We start from the raw sequence: 15972 nt of genomic DNA, 5'->3' as shown, positions 1-15972 counted from the left end.
TGGTCCCAGCCTGTGGCCTGTTAGGAGCCAGGCCACACAGCAGGAGGTGAGTGGGGTGCAAGTGGGCATTACCACCTGAGCTCCACCTCCTGTCAGATCAGTGGCAGCATTAGATTCTCATAGGAGGGCAAACCCTATTGTGAACTGCACATGCAGTTCAGATCTAGGTTGCATGCTCCTGAAAAATCTAATGCCTGATAATCTGAGGTGGAACAGTTTCATCCTGAAGCCATCCCCCACCCAACCCCTGTCCATGGAAAAATTGTCTTCCACAAAACCAGTCTCTGGTGTCATAAAGGTAGGGGACCACTGCTGTAAAGGCAGTACAGGAGATGATGTCTGAGTTTTGAAAAGAGGAAGAAGATCTCACAATGTTGTATTCCAGATATTTATTTCCCCAGCAAAGGCAAAGAATTTTAAAAGTTCACAAAATGGCAATTACTGCCAGCTGGTAAAGTGGAAAACTGGTCACATCAAATAGAAGAAATTGTGTTACATGAAGCTGGAAAGGGAGGGCCTATAATAAAGGCTCTTCAGTGCTATGCTAAGCATTTGACCTTTATTCATTAGCAAAGGAAAAGCCAAGGAGTACTTCTACAAAGAAGAGTAATAATTCTATATTTTAGAAAGGTTAATCTGTTGGTAACACAAAGAATGGAATGGAATAAAGAGGGAAAGGGCACAGGACTAGAACACTTTAGGGTATTTTGAGTCCAGGTGAGATGAACATCTACTATGACTGTGATGTGACAAGAGCAACAGATGAATTATTAAGTACTTCTGGGGCTGACTCAATCTCATAACAAATTAGACACAGGAATCAGGTACAGTGGCTTACACCTGTAATTTCGATACTTGGGGAGGCTGAGGCAGGATCACTTGAGGTCAGGAGTTCCAGACCAGCCTGGCCAATATGGCAAAACCCCATCTCTACTAAAAATACAAAAATTAGTGGGGTATGGTGGTGCACACCTGTAATCTCAGCCACTCAGGAGGCTGAGGCACAAGAATCGCTTTAACCCAGGAGGCACGGGTTGCGGTGAGCCAAGACCATGTCACTGCACTCTAGCCTGGGCAACGGAGACTCTGTCTCAAAAAAACAAAACAAAACAAAACAAAAGGACACAGGAAAAGAGAAAAGTCAAATTAAGGTGATTATGAAGGAAGTGATGACAATAACCAAATTGGGAGGAAAGAAAGAGCTAATGCTTGAGGGCAAGGCAAAAAAGAATTTAGATTTGACCATATGGATCATTAGAACTAAAGTGAAAAACCAGGCTGACTGAAGCTGTGGGATCATGAAGGTAGCTCAGGGACAGACTGTAGAGGCCTAAAGGAAAGACCATGGAGACTGCCTTAAATAGTGGCAGACAGGCAAAAGAATCCTTCCAAAGAAACTGAAACACAACATGAAAAGAACAGGTCATAAAGAGTTTTAGGAGTAAAATGATAGTGCTGCAAGGGTCAAATAGAAATACTAAGAAGTGCAGCAGGCTCACATCTGTAATCCCAGCACTTTGGGAGGCCAAGGTGGGCAGATCATGATGTCAGGAGATCGAGCCCATCCTGGCTAACACGGTGAAACCGCGTCTCTGCTACAAATACAAAAACTTACCTGGGCATGGTAGAGGGCGCCTGTAGTCCCAGCTACTCAGGAGGCTGAGGCAGGAGAATGGCGTGAACCCGGGAGGCGGAGCTTGCAGTAAGCCAGGATCGTGCCAGACTCCATCTCAAAAAAAAAGAAGTGCAGCCACTGGATTTGGCAGTCAAAAGGTAACTTTTGAGAAAACCATTTCAACATACATGTGAGGATTTAAATGAAATTGTAGTGAAATGAGGAATAAATGTAAGATGAGGAAGTGAAGGCAGACAGAAATTCCCAAGAACTTAGGAAGAAAGACGGAACAAGAGCATTAACAAAAGCCAGACTTAAAGATAAAGGTATTTTTAAAAACAACAGATTTGAGGTAGAGGCAGGTAAAAATCTGGCTTAGTTGACAAATAAAATTTCAAAAAAAACTTTGGGTTGGCGGGGCAGGGGGATCAAACTGTCTGTCCAAAGAAGTTTCTCAACTCTCTATTACACAACATTTGTGACTATAATATTGTTTGTTGTTTGTTTTGAGACTGAGTCTTGCTCTGTCACCCATGCTGGAGTGCAATGGCACGATCTCGGCTCACTGCAACCTCCGCCTCCCGGGTTCAAGCGATTCTCCTGCCTCAGCCTCCTGAGTAGCTAGGATTACAGGTGCGTGTCACCATGCCCGGCTAAGTTTTATATTTTTAGTAGAGACGGGGTTTTGCCATGTTGGCCAGGCTGTGCGACTATAATACTGATTTGCCTCTGACTCTGTACACTTAGTAGTCTTAAGTAGCACAACAGCAGTGAACTTTACAGAAAAGTGTAGATTTAACATTCTAACAACATAGATGCGTAAGTTCTAAATTTCAAAATGTACAGAATGATCCAGAGTTCTCACATGTTCACAGTGCAGTTCTTGGTAGGCAGTTCACAGTAATTAAACATACAAGTTACAAATTTTAATTTCTAGTTAACATAAATTCTACTCGCCCAGCCCATATTTTGTTCTCAAGCTCATTCATATTCCCTGATTGGGTCTGAAGTCCAAGAAGAGCTGGAAGGGAAGATAACCTGAAATGCAGGATGTTTTCCCCTCCCTTCCCCGCTCTCAGCAGAGATATGACTGCTATACAACACCCATAAAGCTACGAGGAAAAGACAGCTTTGTTTTTAGGCTGTGGGTGCTTGACGTTCTAAAAAGCAATGATTTCCATCTGTAGTATGTACTGGGTTACAGAAAGAAAAGAAAAGCCAGGATAGAAGACAAAAGGACTTACAAGCTCTCCTGAGTTGTCCCCTTAATTATCATATCTGAAGTGTACTGTCAGTGCCAAACCTCAAACATGACTCTTTCATAAAACACGCAATGCAGTCTAAAACCAGTAAAATTGTGTTTACATATAAATGTAGTTATATCAAGTAAGAGAAAGAGTAAGATCTATTCTACCACACCTAAAACCCATCATGTAGTCTAAAAGTATTTTGAAAAGAATGGCGCTTTTGTCTTCCCAATCGTTACGTCTAGTGGGACAAGAGAGGTATTTATCGTACCATTCCCAGCACCCATACCTGGTTTAGTGACCTTTTTAAGATAATCCTCAATATCTGTCTCTGTTGGCGTAAGTCAACTTTTGAGAGTTAGCTTTAAGAGTAAAAAAAAAGATTTTCAAATTGGAGTCAATTCAAGATTTTATGGTTTCTATTGAAGACAGAAAAGAACTTTTAAAGTTGACAAGATTAAAATGTCAATTTAAAGAAAATAATTACAAAAGTAAAAAGATTGTGGTTATCAATTTTAGTATTTATTGAAAGATGGAAGACAAGGAAAATATCTCTCAAACTCCAAAAACAATCTTGCACCTTTGCTAAATGTAAAATAAATTTTGAGATATTTGCTTTACACGACAATGAACCTGTCTAAAAAACAACTAAATGCAAATTTAATCCAAACGGTGCTAATTTATTATTTACAAAAAATGCTCTTATCTGCCATAAGTATTTGGGAAAAAACTGTTTTACACTCAGGAACACTAATGAAATACCTTAACGACAACTTAAAATATAAAACCTTCCCTACCCTCAATGACCACCCCCCCCCCAGAAAAGTTACAGAATGGATTAAAAATGAATACATGTGGAAACAAACATAATTATTTCCCACAAATGTACACAGAAACAGGCACATGCACACACACATATACAGTGTTGTGCAAGATAACTTAATGTTTATTTAAGGTCAACAGCCTTGGTGACAAAGAAGATAATGAATATGGCTTCAGTAAAGTTTGCAAGTAAATATCACAAATGTTAATTCTTTTGCTAGCTAACCAGCTAACCTGAGTATGGAATATGTATTATTTAGATAGCTAAAAGGTTATAAACAAAATGGAGGGGTGGGGAGGGGGAAGCACTATAGCAGATTCCACTGAGGTACCTTAGTTTTTATGTAAAGGTCTGTATACCCATTTAATAATTTACGTAACAATTCTTTATTCTATATAGTATATGACCATATAGAAACTAAGTCTTACGTAGTTTATTGTTCTGGTCCAAGAAACTGGAAATAAAAGCAATATTCTTCAGATAAAGAACTGGAATGTACTAACTATAAAACCATTAATATAATGCAATATTAAAATAGAAAATTTTTAAATGTAATAAAGGTAGTCAACAAGTTCTCAGATTGTATCTGAAGAGGATTTGAAAATTATAACCCGTAAGACAAGGAACGTAAGCATTGTTGAAGGCAATAACAAGGCTATACCTGCAAATCTTGAGCCCACTGATTTATACTTTACCTTCAGAGATGTATGCTTTTTTTTTTTGAGACAGAGTCTCATTCTGTTGCCCAGGCTGGAGGTCAGTGGCGCGATCGTGGCTCACTGCAACCTCCACCTCCCTGGTTCAAGCAATTCCCCTGCCTCAGCCTCCCGAGTAGCTGGGATTACAGGCGCACGCCACCAGGCCCAGCTAATTTTTTTGTATTTTTAGTAGAGACGGGGTTTCACCATGTTGGCCAGACTGGTCTCAAACTCCTGACCTTGTGATCCGCCCGCCTCGACCTCCCAAAGTGCTGGGATTACAGGCGTGAGCCACCGTGCCCGGCCAATGTATGCATTTTAAAACAATTTAATTTTCATATTATAGATAAGTCTGACTATAGGTTATATAGGAAACTATACCTAAAAGCAACCACTATGGTTGTTATTAGATATGCCTTCCTTTAAGTTAAAAAGTTTAAGGCTCATATTTTGGAGGGATACCCTAAAGATATTTTCTCACAGTATGACCTCAATGCATCTACATATATGCTACTGGAAAACTGGAAATAAAACACATCTCTTGTTAAATATATCGTTCTCCAACTTTAAAGAGAAACAGAAAACCATTTTAATCACATCCCTTCTCATTTCTCAATACTGGTTTAAGAACTTTTGTCACTCAAAAGGGTAGGTGCAAATCCATAAATTTAGCTTAAAACAGAAGATTAAATAGGTGGGGAGCACGGTAAGACAATGACATATAAAACAAAACTCTTACTATCTTGATTTATACCTTCCCTATCCCATGAAACTTCCTATGTTGCAAACACTGATTTCCTACAAACCATGAAAATTTCCTATGATATCTGCCTGTCCTTTTATTAATCTAGGGGCCAGAACTGACATCGTTGCTGCAATTAACTTTTATTTGTTCTGGTAAAATGCTTCTTCCTAAATGGCTTCACCCTAACCAGAAATATGAGCAGTTTTGATGGGTACTATAGATGGAAATACCAACAGTAACCCAAAAGGCAGCACAAAGAACCCCAACTGAAAGTCATCAACCAAAGTATGCGCCCAGAATAATACCAAAAACAAACAAAACATATCTGCAATGAGCAAAGTTTCTTACAGCAACACATACATCAAAGACTTCTGTCTGACTTTTAATTACAATAGTGGAAGCAGTGTCAAACAGTGAGTCTATCATTAAAGAGTCTGTTTTACTCATCTGTAGTTAGGCACTGGCAATCTGTCTCCTACCTCAATTTAATGTCTAGAACTTCTTTTGAAAAGCAAGTATTCCAAGTTGTTTGCCTTGCTAGGGTAGGGAGGGGATCCTGAGAGAGATGAGGTACCACAAACTATTTTGTTAGTTACATCTCTGTACATGGCAGTTGAGTCATTGTCATTGCCCTTATTTTACAGTTTTGTATTTGCCGTATTTTTCTCCCATTCTGCAAGAAAAATGTAAAAGGATTTTAATTGCTCACAATTAAGCTTTCTGTAACTAAAGATTTTATACTCAGCTATTACTTAGTAAAGGTACTTATTAGTAAGAAAATTCTCTATACTTCTTATCACTCCATACATAACCAAAAAAATCTATGGTAGGCTATGTAATCTGGCCACGTAACTTCATTAGTTAGAAGGCTTTGTTATCAATAACATACCTTGTTTCTCCCAACTTTCTAAAACTGTTTCTATTACCTACACCGCTTTCTTAATAGTTTAATATAAAAATTTTTCAATGTATTCCGGGGAGAAGGGCTAAGGAATTTTACATATTCATCTTATTCAGCAATTTAAGAAAATTATGCAAATATGATATACATATATACATTCACACACACACAGATGCACACTTTCTTAACTGAGTCTTGGTTGTTAAAAATGCCTGCACAGGCTAGGCACTGTGGCTCATGCCTGCAATCCCAGCACTCTGGGAGGCCAAGGCGGGCAGATCACAAAGTCAAGAGATCAAGATGATCCTGGCCAACATGATGAAACCCCATCTCTATTAAAAATAAAAAAATTAGCTGGGTGTGGTGGCACGTGCCTGTAGTCCCAGCTACTCGGGAGGCTGAGGCAGGAGAATCACTTGAACCTGAGAGGCAGAGGTTGCAGTGAGCCAAGATTGCACTACTGCACTCCAGCCTGGTGACAGAATGAGACTCCATACCAAAAAAAAAAAAAAAAAAAAAAAGCCAGCACAGCGTGGGGAATTTAAATATGTACTAGATTTGACTTATGTACATTTGCACTCCAATACCACACTAAATGGATATACCAGCAGAGAATCATATCAAACAAATGACTTAAATGAATTGTCAGTTTGTCTTTGCAGACTCAACAGAAAACATATTTATTAATATGAACCTTTATTAAGTGGCTCACATTTCAGTATAAATCACACTAAAAAGATATTTTAAAAGCTATTTACACTACAGTGCTGACACATTTAAAATGAAAAAAAAAAAGGATATAAATAAGCTCTATGGAAAAGCTTTAAATTGTTGAAAAAGAATTCTGGCTCATATTACAAAATATATATATATTTATATATATGTTAATGTCAGCTCTATTCTAAAACCTAAAATTCCAACGTAAATGATTTTTTTTAAAGACTCCTTTATGTTTAAACCTGCAATGTTTACAGTGCATCTGGCCCTAAGTGCTTAATACTTCACAGTTATGGACAGGCACTGAGGAATGTTACAAAGCTACATAAACAATGTTTTGTAACAGATATAGGAGCAAGTCCTTGGCTTGCTTTCAGAATTCATGAATCTTTATTACATTATTAAATTTTTTTAAAAAAGGATTTTAGATGCTATATGCAAATTTAGCACAAAATGTCATCGTCTTTTTTATCTTGATTTGAATGTGCTGAACTGTGTTGCCTTATATCAACTAGACTTAGATTTCCAGGGCACAATTCTTCCTTTAAATCTTTGTTGCTATTTTCAAATTTAGAATCCACGTCAATCTTAAATTCTGTAAATTGAACATGATCCAATTTTGCTTTAACATTCTTGCCATCCATATTATTCAGTGCTCTAGTCTTTTCAGGAACATTAACATTCACAGGTTCTTCCTTGATTCTTACAGATGCAACAGGTTCATGTTTAATCTGCTGTAATTCATATTTAGAATGAAGTTTATCTGAAAAAACAGAATCCAAGGAGGCTTTGCTTACAGCACAAACCATGTTGTCAGTGTCAGGTCCAAGAACAGATGATGTGGAATCTGATGATGTGCCTGTTTCATGAGTAGCTGTATTCTGAGAAGTGTCCTCCTCTGAGTGATATAATTTGAGCCGAATGTGCCATGCTAAACTGCATACAGCTGAAACTGTCTTGAACTGATGAACAACATTCCTTGGAATAAAATAAATGTCATTATCATATAGCTGAATCCTGGCATAGCGAATGCCTTCCCTCCTCAGTTGATTCAGTTTTGCATCATCAACCCATTGGACACACTAAAAAATAATAAAACAATACAAATAAGACTCTTCATAATAAAAACTAAACCAGTAAGTGTAAGACAGTAAGTGTATTAAAAATACCTGGGACAGTGGAGGTTCATGTAAATCTAACTGCATTCGTTGAACTACTTCTAAGAAATCTTCAGCATGAAAACAAATTACATCTTTGGTTATACGGGGTTGATCAGGCCTAAAAAAGAAAATGAGATAACAAGAATCTGCCATAAATGTTTCACTCTCTTGAGCTCTTATTAAACTCAAAGCAAAAATGGTTTATGGTCAATACCACAGTACTGTCTTACAAATAAACTGTTAATTGGAAAGCCATTTCACATATTTAAAGAAAGAGCCAACACCATGACTTTCAACCTAGACAGAGATTAAAAACTGACTTCATTTTGTATAAATATTTGTCACAAGAGTTTGGAAAACTGAAATGATCTGAATTGGTAAACTGTATAAACCAAGAAAATTAAGTGTTCTATTTGAAGAATAAGATTAATGCTTCATACATTTAAGTGCTAAAGTTGAAAATACTACATAAAAATTAGAAGTAAATGTGAGGAAAAGGGAGTATTTTCTTTCCATAGAAGATACATATAACTATACTGATGCATAAAACTCTTAAGTAACTTTATAAATTAAGAGATTTCATTAGAAAAGTACCAATATAATAAACTTGGTGTTTGCTGAGGTTACTCGTCCCTTTAAATATAATTCTAAAAAATTCTCAAATTCTTCAATTAATTAGGAATATATAAATACATTTTTACAGAGATGCTAAAAAATGGATTTTGGAATAAAATTCCAAACAACATTAAAAAAAATCATATGAAGGCAAATCATAACTAAATTTCTAAAAACCAGTGATAAAAAAAGAAAATCTGAGAATCATGTAATACATTATATACAGAGAAAGAAGGATAAGAATGATCATAGGCTTCTTATCAAAGGCAATGCAACCCTGAAGAGAATGGACTACTTTTAAAGTACTAAAAGAAAAAGTCAATCTAGAATTCTATACCCACCAAAAATATCCTCCAAAAATGTGAAATAAAAACATGTTCAAATAAACAAAAGCTGAGAGAATCTGTCACCGGAAAACCAGCATAACAAAGACTGCTAAAGGAATTTCTTCAGGCGGAAGGAAAATGATACTTAAATGAAAATGTAGATCTATGAAAAGGAATGTATAGCACACCTAATGATAAATATGAAAGAGGTTTTATTCTCATTTAAAGAAATATCTTTAGAAATGATTCTTTAAAGAAAAAGTAATAACATACATCGTGGGGTTTATAGCATACGTAAAGTAAAATACAAGACAATTAGCACAAAGGCCAGAAATGTGAAGGGGAGGGAATAACTGGAAGTATACTATTGAAAGATTCTTACACATTACATAAAGAAGTCTAATATTATTTGAAGGCAGACTGTGGTAAGTTGACAACAATGAAATTTAAAAAAAAAAAAACAAAAAAAAAACCACAGTGCTATAAGCTACTAACCAAATCATGGAGGTAAAATGGAATGCTTAAATATGACAAGAAAACGGGTAAAAAAGGAATAAAGAAGCAAATTGGAAAAAGCAAGAAGGTAAATTTAAAATCAAATTTACTAATATTTCTATTAAATGTAAATAATCTAAATACTCCAATTAAAAGACAAAGATTGTCACTGGGTTAAAAAAAGTAAGACTCAACTATGTATCTATCTACATGTAACAATAATATAGACATAAGTTAAAAGAAAAAGAATGGGAAAAGATACAGCATGTAAATACAAATCATAAGAAGGCTGAATTGGCTACATTAACAAAGTTTCAGGACAAGGAATATTACCAAGGATAAAAAGGGCAGTTTATAATGAAAAAATAGGTCAATTTATCAAGAATAACAATTCTAAATGTGTACTTGCCTAAGAACACAGCTTCAAACTATATGGAACAACCTTCAAAACACTATGCTAAGTGAAAGAAGCTAATCACAAAAGACCACGTTATGTGATTCCATTTATATTAGATGTTAAGAACAGACATATACCTACTGACAGAAAGTAAATTAGTGCTTGCCTAGGGCTGGGAGTATGGAGGATGGAGGATGGAGGATTGGGGAGGTGATGGCTAAAGGCTGTGGTTTCTTTGTGAAGTGATGAAAATGTTCTATCATATGTTCTATCATTTTGGTGGTGGTTGCACAACTCTGTGAATATACTAAAAACTATTCAACTGTATGTACACTTTAAATGGGTGAATTGTATGGTATGTGATCATGGCTTGATAAAACTGTCACAAAAGAAAAAATAGAGCAAAAACTAGAAAAACTGACAGGAAAAAGACAAATCCAGTATTAAAGCTGCAAATTAACAAGTAGACAAAAATAAGTAAGACTATAAAAGACGTGAACCACATTCACTATCAACAAAGTTGACTTAATTGTTCTTAATTTATAGATGTGGTGGTGTGTGGCTGTAGTCCTAGCTACTCGGGAGGCTGAGGCAAGAGGCTTGCTTCAGCCTAAGAGGTCAAGGCTGCTGTGAGCCATGACAGCACCACTGAACTATAGGCTGGGCAACAGAGTGAGGCCCTGTCTCTTCGGGGGGGAAAAAAAATTTAAATGGTTCTAATAAGCAAAATAGCATATTCCAACTCACATTTCATACCCAAACAATACTTGATTTTGGAAAACAAAAATCTAAGCAAGCAAAATTATTTTTTTTTTGGTGGCGGGACAGAGTTTTGCTCTTGTCGCCCAGGCTGAAGTGCAGTGGCACCATCTCGGCTCACTGCACCCTCTGCCTCCTGGGTTCAAGCAATTCTCCTGCCTCAGCCTCGTCAGTAGGTGGGATTACAGGCACGTGCCACCATGCCCGCCTAATTTTGTGTGTGTGTGTGTGTGTGTGTGTGTGTGTATTTTTAGCAGAGATGGGGTTTCACCACGTTGGTCAGGCTGGTCTTGAACTCCTGACCTCGTTATCTTCCCACCTCAGCCTCCCAAAGTGCTGGGATTACAGGTGTGAACCACTATGCCTGGCCCCAGCTAATTTTCGTTTTTTTTGTTTTTTTTTTGAGACAGAGTCTTGCTCTATAGCCCAGGCTGGAGTGCAGTGGTGCGAGCTCGGCTCACTGCAAGCTCCGCCTCCTGGGTTCAGGCCACTCTCCTGCCTCAGCCTCCCGAGTAGCTGGGACTACAGGTGCCTGCCACCACGCCCGGCTAATTTTTTGTATTTTTAGTAGAGACGGGGTTTCACCGTGTTAACCAGGATGGTCTTGATCTCCTGACCTCGTGATCCGCCCGCCTCGGCCTCCCAAAGTGCTGGGATTACAGGCGTGAGCCACCACGCCCAGCTTCATTTTCATATGTTTAATAGAGATGAGGTTTCACCATGTTGTCCAGGCTGGTCTCGAACTCCTGACCTTAGGTGATCCACCCGCCTTGGCCTCCCAAAGTGCTGGAATTACAGGCGTGAGCCATCACACCCAGCCGCAAAATTACAGTAACTTTGCTTTATATGTTTTATCCATTTAATAAATGGAAAGTAACAATGTATGAGATGACATCTCAAGTATATTTAAAAGAATAATCCATTTTTTAATCTGTCAAAATATTCAAAGTGAAACTTGTAAGCAAAGCTGGAAAAAAAAGAATATGGAAAAGCAAATACATAATAAAGAGAAACCAAACCTCAGAAAGGGTACAGAAAAGCAGGAGGAAGAGAAAACAGAACAGAGCGGAATCAGATTGAAATCAGTCTCTGCTGTACCATTTACTAACTATATGACTTTAAAAAAAAATTATTTGACAGCCCTGAGCCTCAGTTTCCTTATATGATAAATATGGAGCAAAACGTAGTTGAGAAAAATTAAATTAAATGACATTTGTAAACAGGCATACAGTATGCACCAGGTAAGCCTTAGTTTTCCTTTTACCTTAATTTTTTTTCACATCTACGTCACTTAGAACATGAAATTAATTATTTCAGTTAACCCAAATGTTTAAACCTAGATTCTGGCAATTTATTTGTTTTTGTTTTTGTTTGAGACAGAGTCTTGCTCTGTCACCCAGGCTGGAGTGCAGTGGCACGATCTCGGCTCACTGCACCCTCAGCCTCCTGGGTTCAAGCGTTTCTCCTGCCTCAGCCTCTCGAGTAGCTGGGACTACAGGCGTGCGCCACCATGCCTGGCTAATTTTTGTATTTTTAGTAGAGACAGGGTTTCACCATATTGGCCAGGCTGGTCTTGATCTCCTGACTTCGTGATCCACCCACCTCAGCCTCCCAAAGTGCTGGGATTACAGGTGTGAGCCACCCTGCCCAGCCAGATTCTAGCAATTTAAAATCTTTAGTACAATTATACAATTAAGATATCCAAATACAGGTAAAAAACGCAACTTTTTTCTCACAGTAAGGAGGAGTGACTAAGATTTTCCAAGAAAAATTGTAGAAGCCAAGAAATTCTTTGATTAAAATAGCAGTAGTTATACATACCACTCTCCACAGTGCACAGCCTTCAGCACTCCAACAGCAGCTGTAGTCTGTCGTTCAAAACCTTGTCCTATATGATCTGCATGAGCTCTTGTCCTGTCTTCAAAGAGCATCTCACGGGGCTCACTTGTTCGAGGTAGGTACTGAAGATTTTTTATTTCATTGGTAGTTCTGTTTTTTTAAAAAAGAAAATTACATTTATATAGTGACAATTGCCATCAAACATTCAATAATCACATAATTCAGACAAAAAGATATTAAATCTGCTCTCAAATCAAATTCTATCTTTAAAATGAACAAGAACAAACAAAAACACACATACAATACCCTCATTTTTCAAATATACCTTCATAAAAGTAACAGTTGTAAGGAAATACACGGATAAAAAATTAAATTACAAATGGTGTTGTTTACCTAAGTTTCCCTATACACAGAATCTTTACCTGGGGCTTTGGTACCATGCCCCCACTCAAATCTCTTGGGTAACACAAGATAGATAGATATATATCTGAAACAAACAGGTAACTTTTAAAAATGCATTAATTCAATATTAATAAGACACATACTATGTGCTAGGTACTATCTAGGAACTGGGGCCAGTGAATGAGACAATAGCAAATAAGACAGAAGAGGACCCTACTCTCGTGGGAGTTTATAGTCTGTCTAGTGAGGGAAGGATCAAAGAAATAGATTTAGCAATAAAACACCCAGCAATAAGTGCTTCCACAAAATATACATGGTTTATTGGAAGTAGAAAGGAAAACCTTAGCTCTGTCTTGGAAGACAGCCATTTCCCACTGGCCCTGTCCTCTACCACTTTCCTTCTAGAATGCATATGCATACAGAAGTTGCTGCCTACTTAGCCTCACTCATTGCTGAAACCTCTCCAATTTTGCTGTAAGCAAGGAAAGGGTAAGAAGAATTTCTCTGGCTGAGATTCATTTTATGTATCTTCCTCTATGGTTTTTGTTTCTTCCAGATGCAACTCTGTATTACCCCCATAATTGTCTCCTCTCATTCTTGTCTGTCTTCCCAGGGCTCACTCTTCCTAACTGGTTCTCTACTTTCCCACCCTTAATCTCTATTATTTAACTACTCTGTGTGCACCCTGCATTACAGTCTTATTACACATACACATAAAATGATTTTTTTTTTTGGCTCTTCGTGATTAATGTTCTACATGTGTCAGAATGCCAGATGGTGTTGCTTCCTCTGGAAACCTAACAGGTTCTCAAACTCACAAATTTAGTTGCATAAATACCACATTCTAATGAATTAAGACTATATAGCACTTGGCACAATGCCTGACACTGTTTTTGTTAAACTATTATCGCATATACCGTGGCTTGTATACCCTGAGGTGAATGAAGTTCCTCAAGGTAGTGTTGAACCCCTTTAAATTACATCTAAAAGTTTGTATTTATCTGTATTGTTCTGAGAAAAGACTTTCAGATTCTCAAAATGATCCATACATTCAAAAAAAAAAAAAAATTAAGAATCACTGAGGGGGCCGGGCACAGTGGCTCACGCTTGTAATCCTAGCACTTTGGGAGGCCGAGGCGGGTGGATCACCTGAGGTTAGGAGTTTGAGACCAGCCTGGCCAAAACGACGAAATCCTGTCTCTATTAAAAATACAAAAATGAGCAGGGTATGGTGGTGCACGCCTACAGTCCCAGCTACTCAGGAGGCTGAGGCAGGAGAATCACTTGAACCGCGGAGGCAGAGGTTGCAGTGAGCTGAGATTATACCACTGCACTCCAGCCTGGGTGACAGAGCTAGACTCCGCCTCAAAAAAGGAAAAAAAAAAAAAAAGAATCACTGAGGAACACATCAGTTTTACCATTTACTACTAACTTATAAATTAACCTGTAAAATTTTATTCATCCAATAAATATTAAGCACCAGACACTGTGTTTAGGTGTTAGAGACACATTAGTAACAAACCCAATAAAGTCCCTGCCATCATGCAACCCAGAGTTTACTCAATGACTTTTTCCCCATTTTCTTTTTAACTTAATAATCACTGTAACCAGTAAAACCACCTTTAGGTATCTAAAGAAAAACCTATAATCAGGACGGGCACGGTGGCTCACACCTGTGCACTTCGGGAGGCTGAGGCGGGAGGATCATGAGGTCAAGAGATCAAGACCATCCTGGCCAACGTGGTAAAACCCCATCTCTACTAAAAATACAAGAATTAGCTGGGTGTGGTGGCACGTGCCTGTAGTCCCAGCTACTCGGGAGGCGGAGGCAGGAGAATCTCTTGAACCCGGGACGCGGAGGTTGCAGTGAGGCTAGACTGTGCCACCGCACTCTAGCCTGGTGACAGAACAAGACTCAGTCTCAAAAACAAAAACAAAAAAGGCTATAATCTCTCCTAGCATCATCTCCATCCATTCCAACTGACGTTACCCTAATGTACAAATGTACATTTTCTCCACACTTTTCTCTGTGCTCACATAAATACACAATCACACATAGGAGGATTCTGTTATTTATTTCTTTGGATAAAGACAAAATCATACTAGATACATTACACTACATTTGGCTGTTTTCAAGTGTCATGAATATCCATCTAGATCAAGACATTTTTTAAAACTAACTATTTTGCCTTTTTTTTTTTTTTTTTTTTTTAAGAGACAGGGTCTGGTTCTGTCACCCAGGCTGGAGTGCAGTGATGTACTCATAACTTACTGCAGCCTCAAACTCTTGGGCTCAAGGAGTCCTTGACTCAGCCTTCCAAGTAGCTAGGGCTACAGACATGTGCCACCACACTGGCTAAATTTTTTTTATTTTTTTATTTTGTAGAGGCAGCATCTCACTATGTTGCTCATGCTGGTCCTGAACTCTTGGGATTCAGGTTATCCTCCCACCTTGGCCTCCCAAAGTGCTAGGATTACATAAAAGAGCCACTGCACCTGGCTTATTTCACTATACTCTCTTTTTCTGAAACACAGTCTCGCTCTATCGGCCAGGCTGGAGTGCAGTGACACGATCTGGGCTCACTGCAACCTTTATCTCCCAGGCTCAAGCAATTCTCCTGCCTCAGCCTCCTGAGTAGCTGGGATTACAGGCATGTGCCACCACGCTGAGATAATTTTTGTATTTTTAGTAGAGACGGGGTTTCCTCATGTTGGCCAGGCTGATCTCAAACTCCTGACCTCAGGCAAGAGGTCAAGAGATCAAGACCATCCTGGCCAACATGGTAAAACCCCTATCCCCCCGCCTCAGCCTCCCAAAGTGCTGGGATTACAGGCGTGAGCCACTGCACCTGGCCTCACTATACTCTTTAATAAGAATGTATGAAATCTATTCAACCATTCCCCTGTTGACAGTCATTCGGACCCTTTTAAAACGTTTTTCTTACCACAAATTTATTTACCTTTCGTGTTTTTATTTCTTGGGATAGATTCCCAAAAGTAGGAGTGCTAGATCAAAGAGTTTTATGTTAAATTTTATGATCTATTGCTGGATTACTTTCACAAAATTACAGCAGCTCATCCTCCAGTCAACAATATATAAAAAATTGTTTCTTCACATACCTACCAGCCTATAATATTATTGCTATATTAATAATTTTTGCCAATATAATGAATAAAAATATCTCATAGTTCTTTTAAAATAAACTTAACTGCCTGAGGTCTATTTTTCTACT

The 15972-nt window shown here is 38.1% G+C and overlaps 1 protein-coding gene across 1 annotated transcript in view; it reads right to left on the bottom strand.

Moving 5' to 3' along the window:
- Nucleotides 1-3362: 3362 nt before the first annotated feature.
- The window catches only part of RSBN1L (round spermatid basic protein 1 like), a 98808-nt gene continuing 86198 nt past the window's right edge, over nucleotides 3363-15972 (bottom strand). Inside the window, exons 6-8 of the mRNA XM_050782747.1 lie at nucleotides 12320-12487; nucleotides 7916-8024; nucleotides 3363-7828 (exon numbers count right to left, since the gene is read on the bottom strand). Coding sequence (XP_050638704.1) covers nucleotides 7190-7828; nucleotides 7916-8024; nucleotides 12320-12487 — 916 coding nt within the window. The 3' untranslated portion in view covers nucleotides 3363-7189. The remainder of the gene's footprint in view (nucleotides 7829-7915; nucleotides 8025-12319; nucleotides 12488-15972) is intronic.

This window comes from Macaca thibetana, chromosome 3 (assembly GCF_024542745.1).
Source record: "Macaca thibetana thibetana isolate TM-01 chromosome 3, ASM2454274v1, whole genome shotgun sequence".
Lineage (NCBI taxonomy): Eukaryota > Metazoa > Chordata > Mammalia > Primates > Cercopithecidae > Macaca > Macaca thibetana.
Note: the sequence above shows the minus strand (reverse complement) of the source record. Positions and strands in the feature narration are given on the sequence as shown.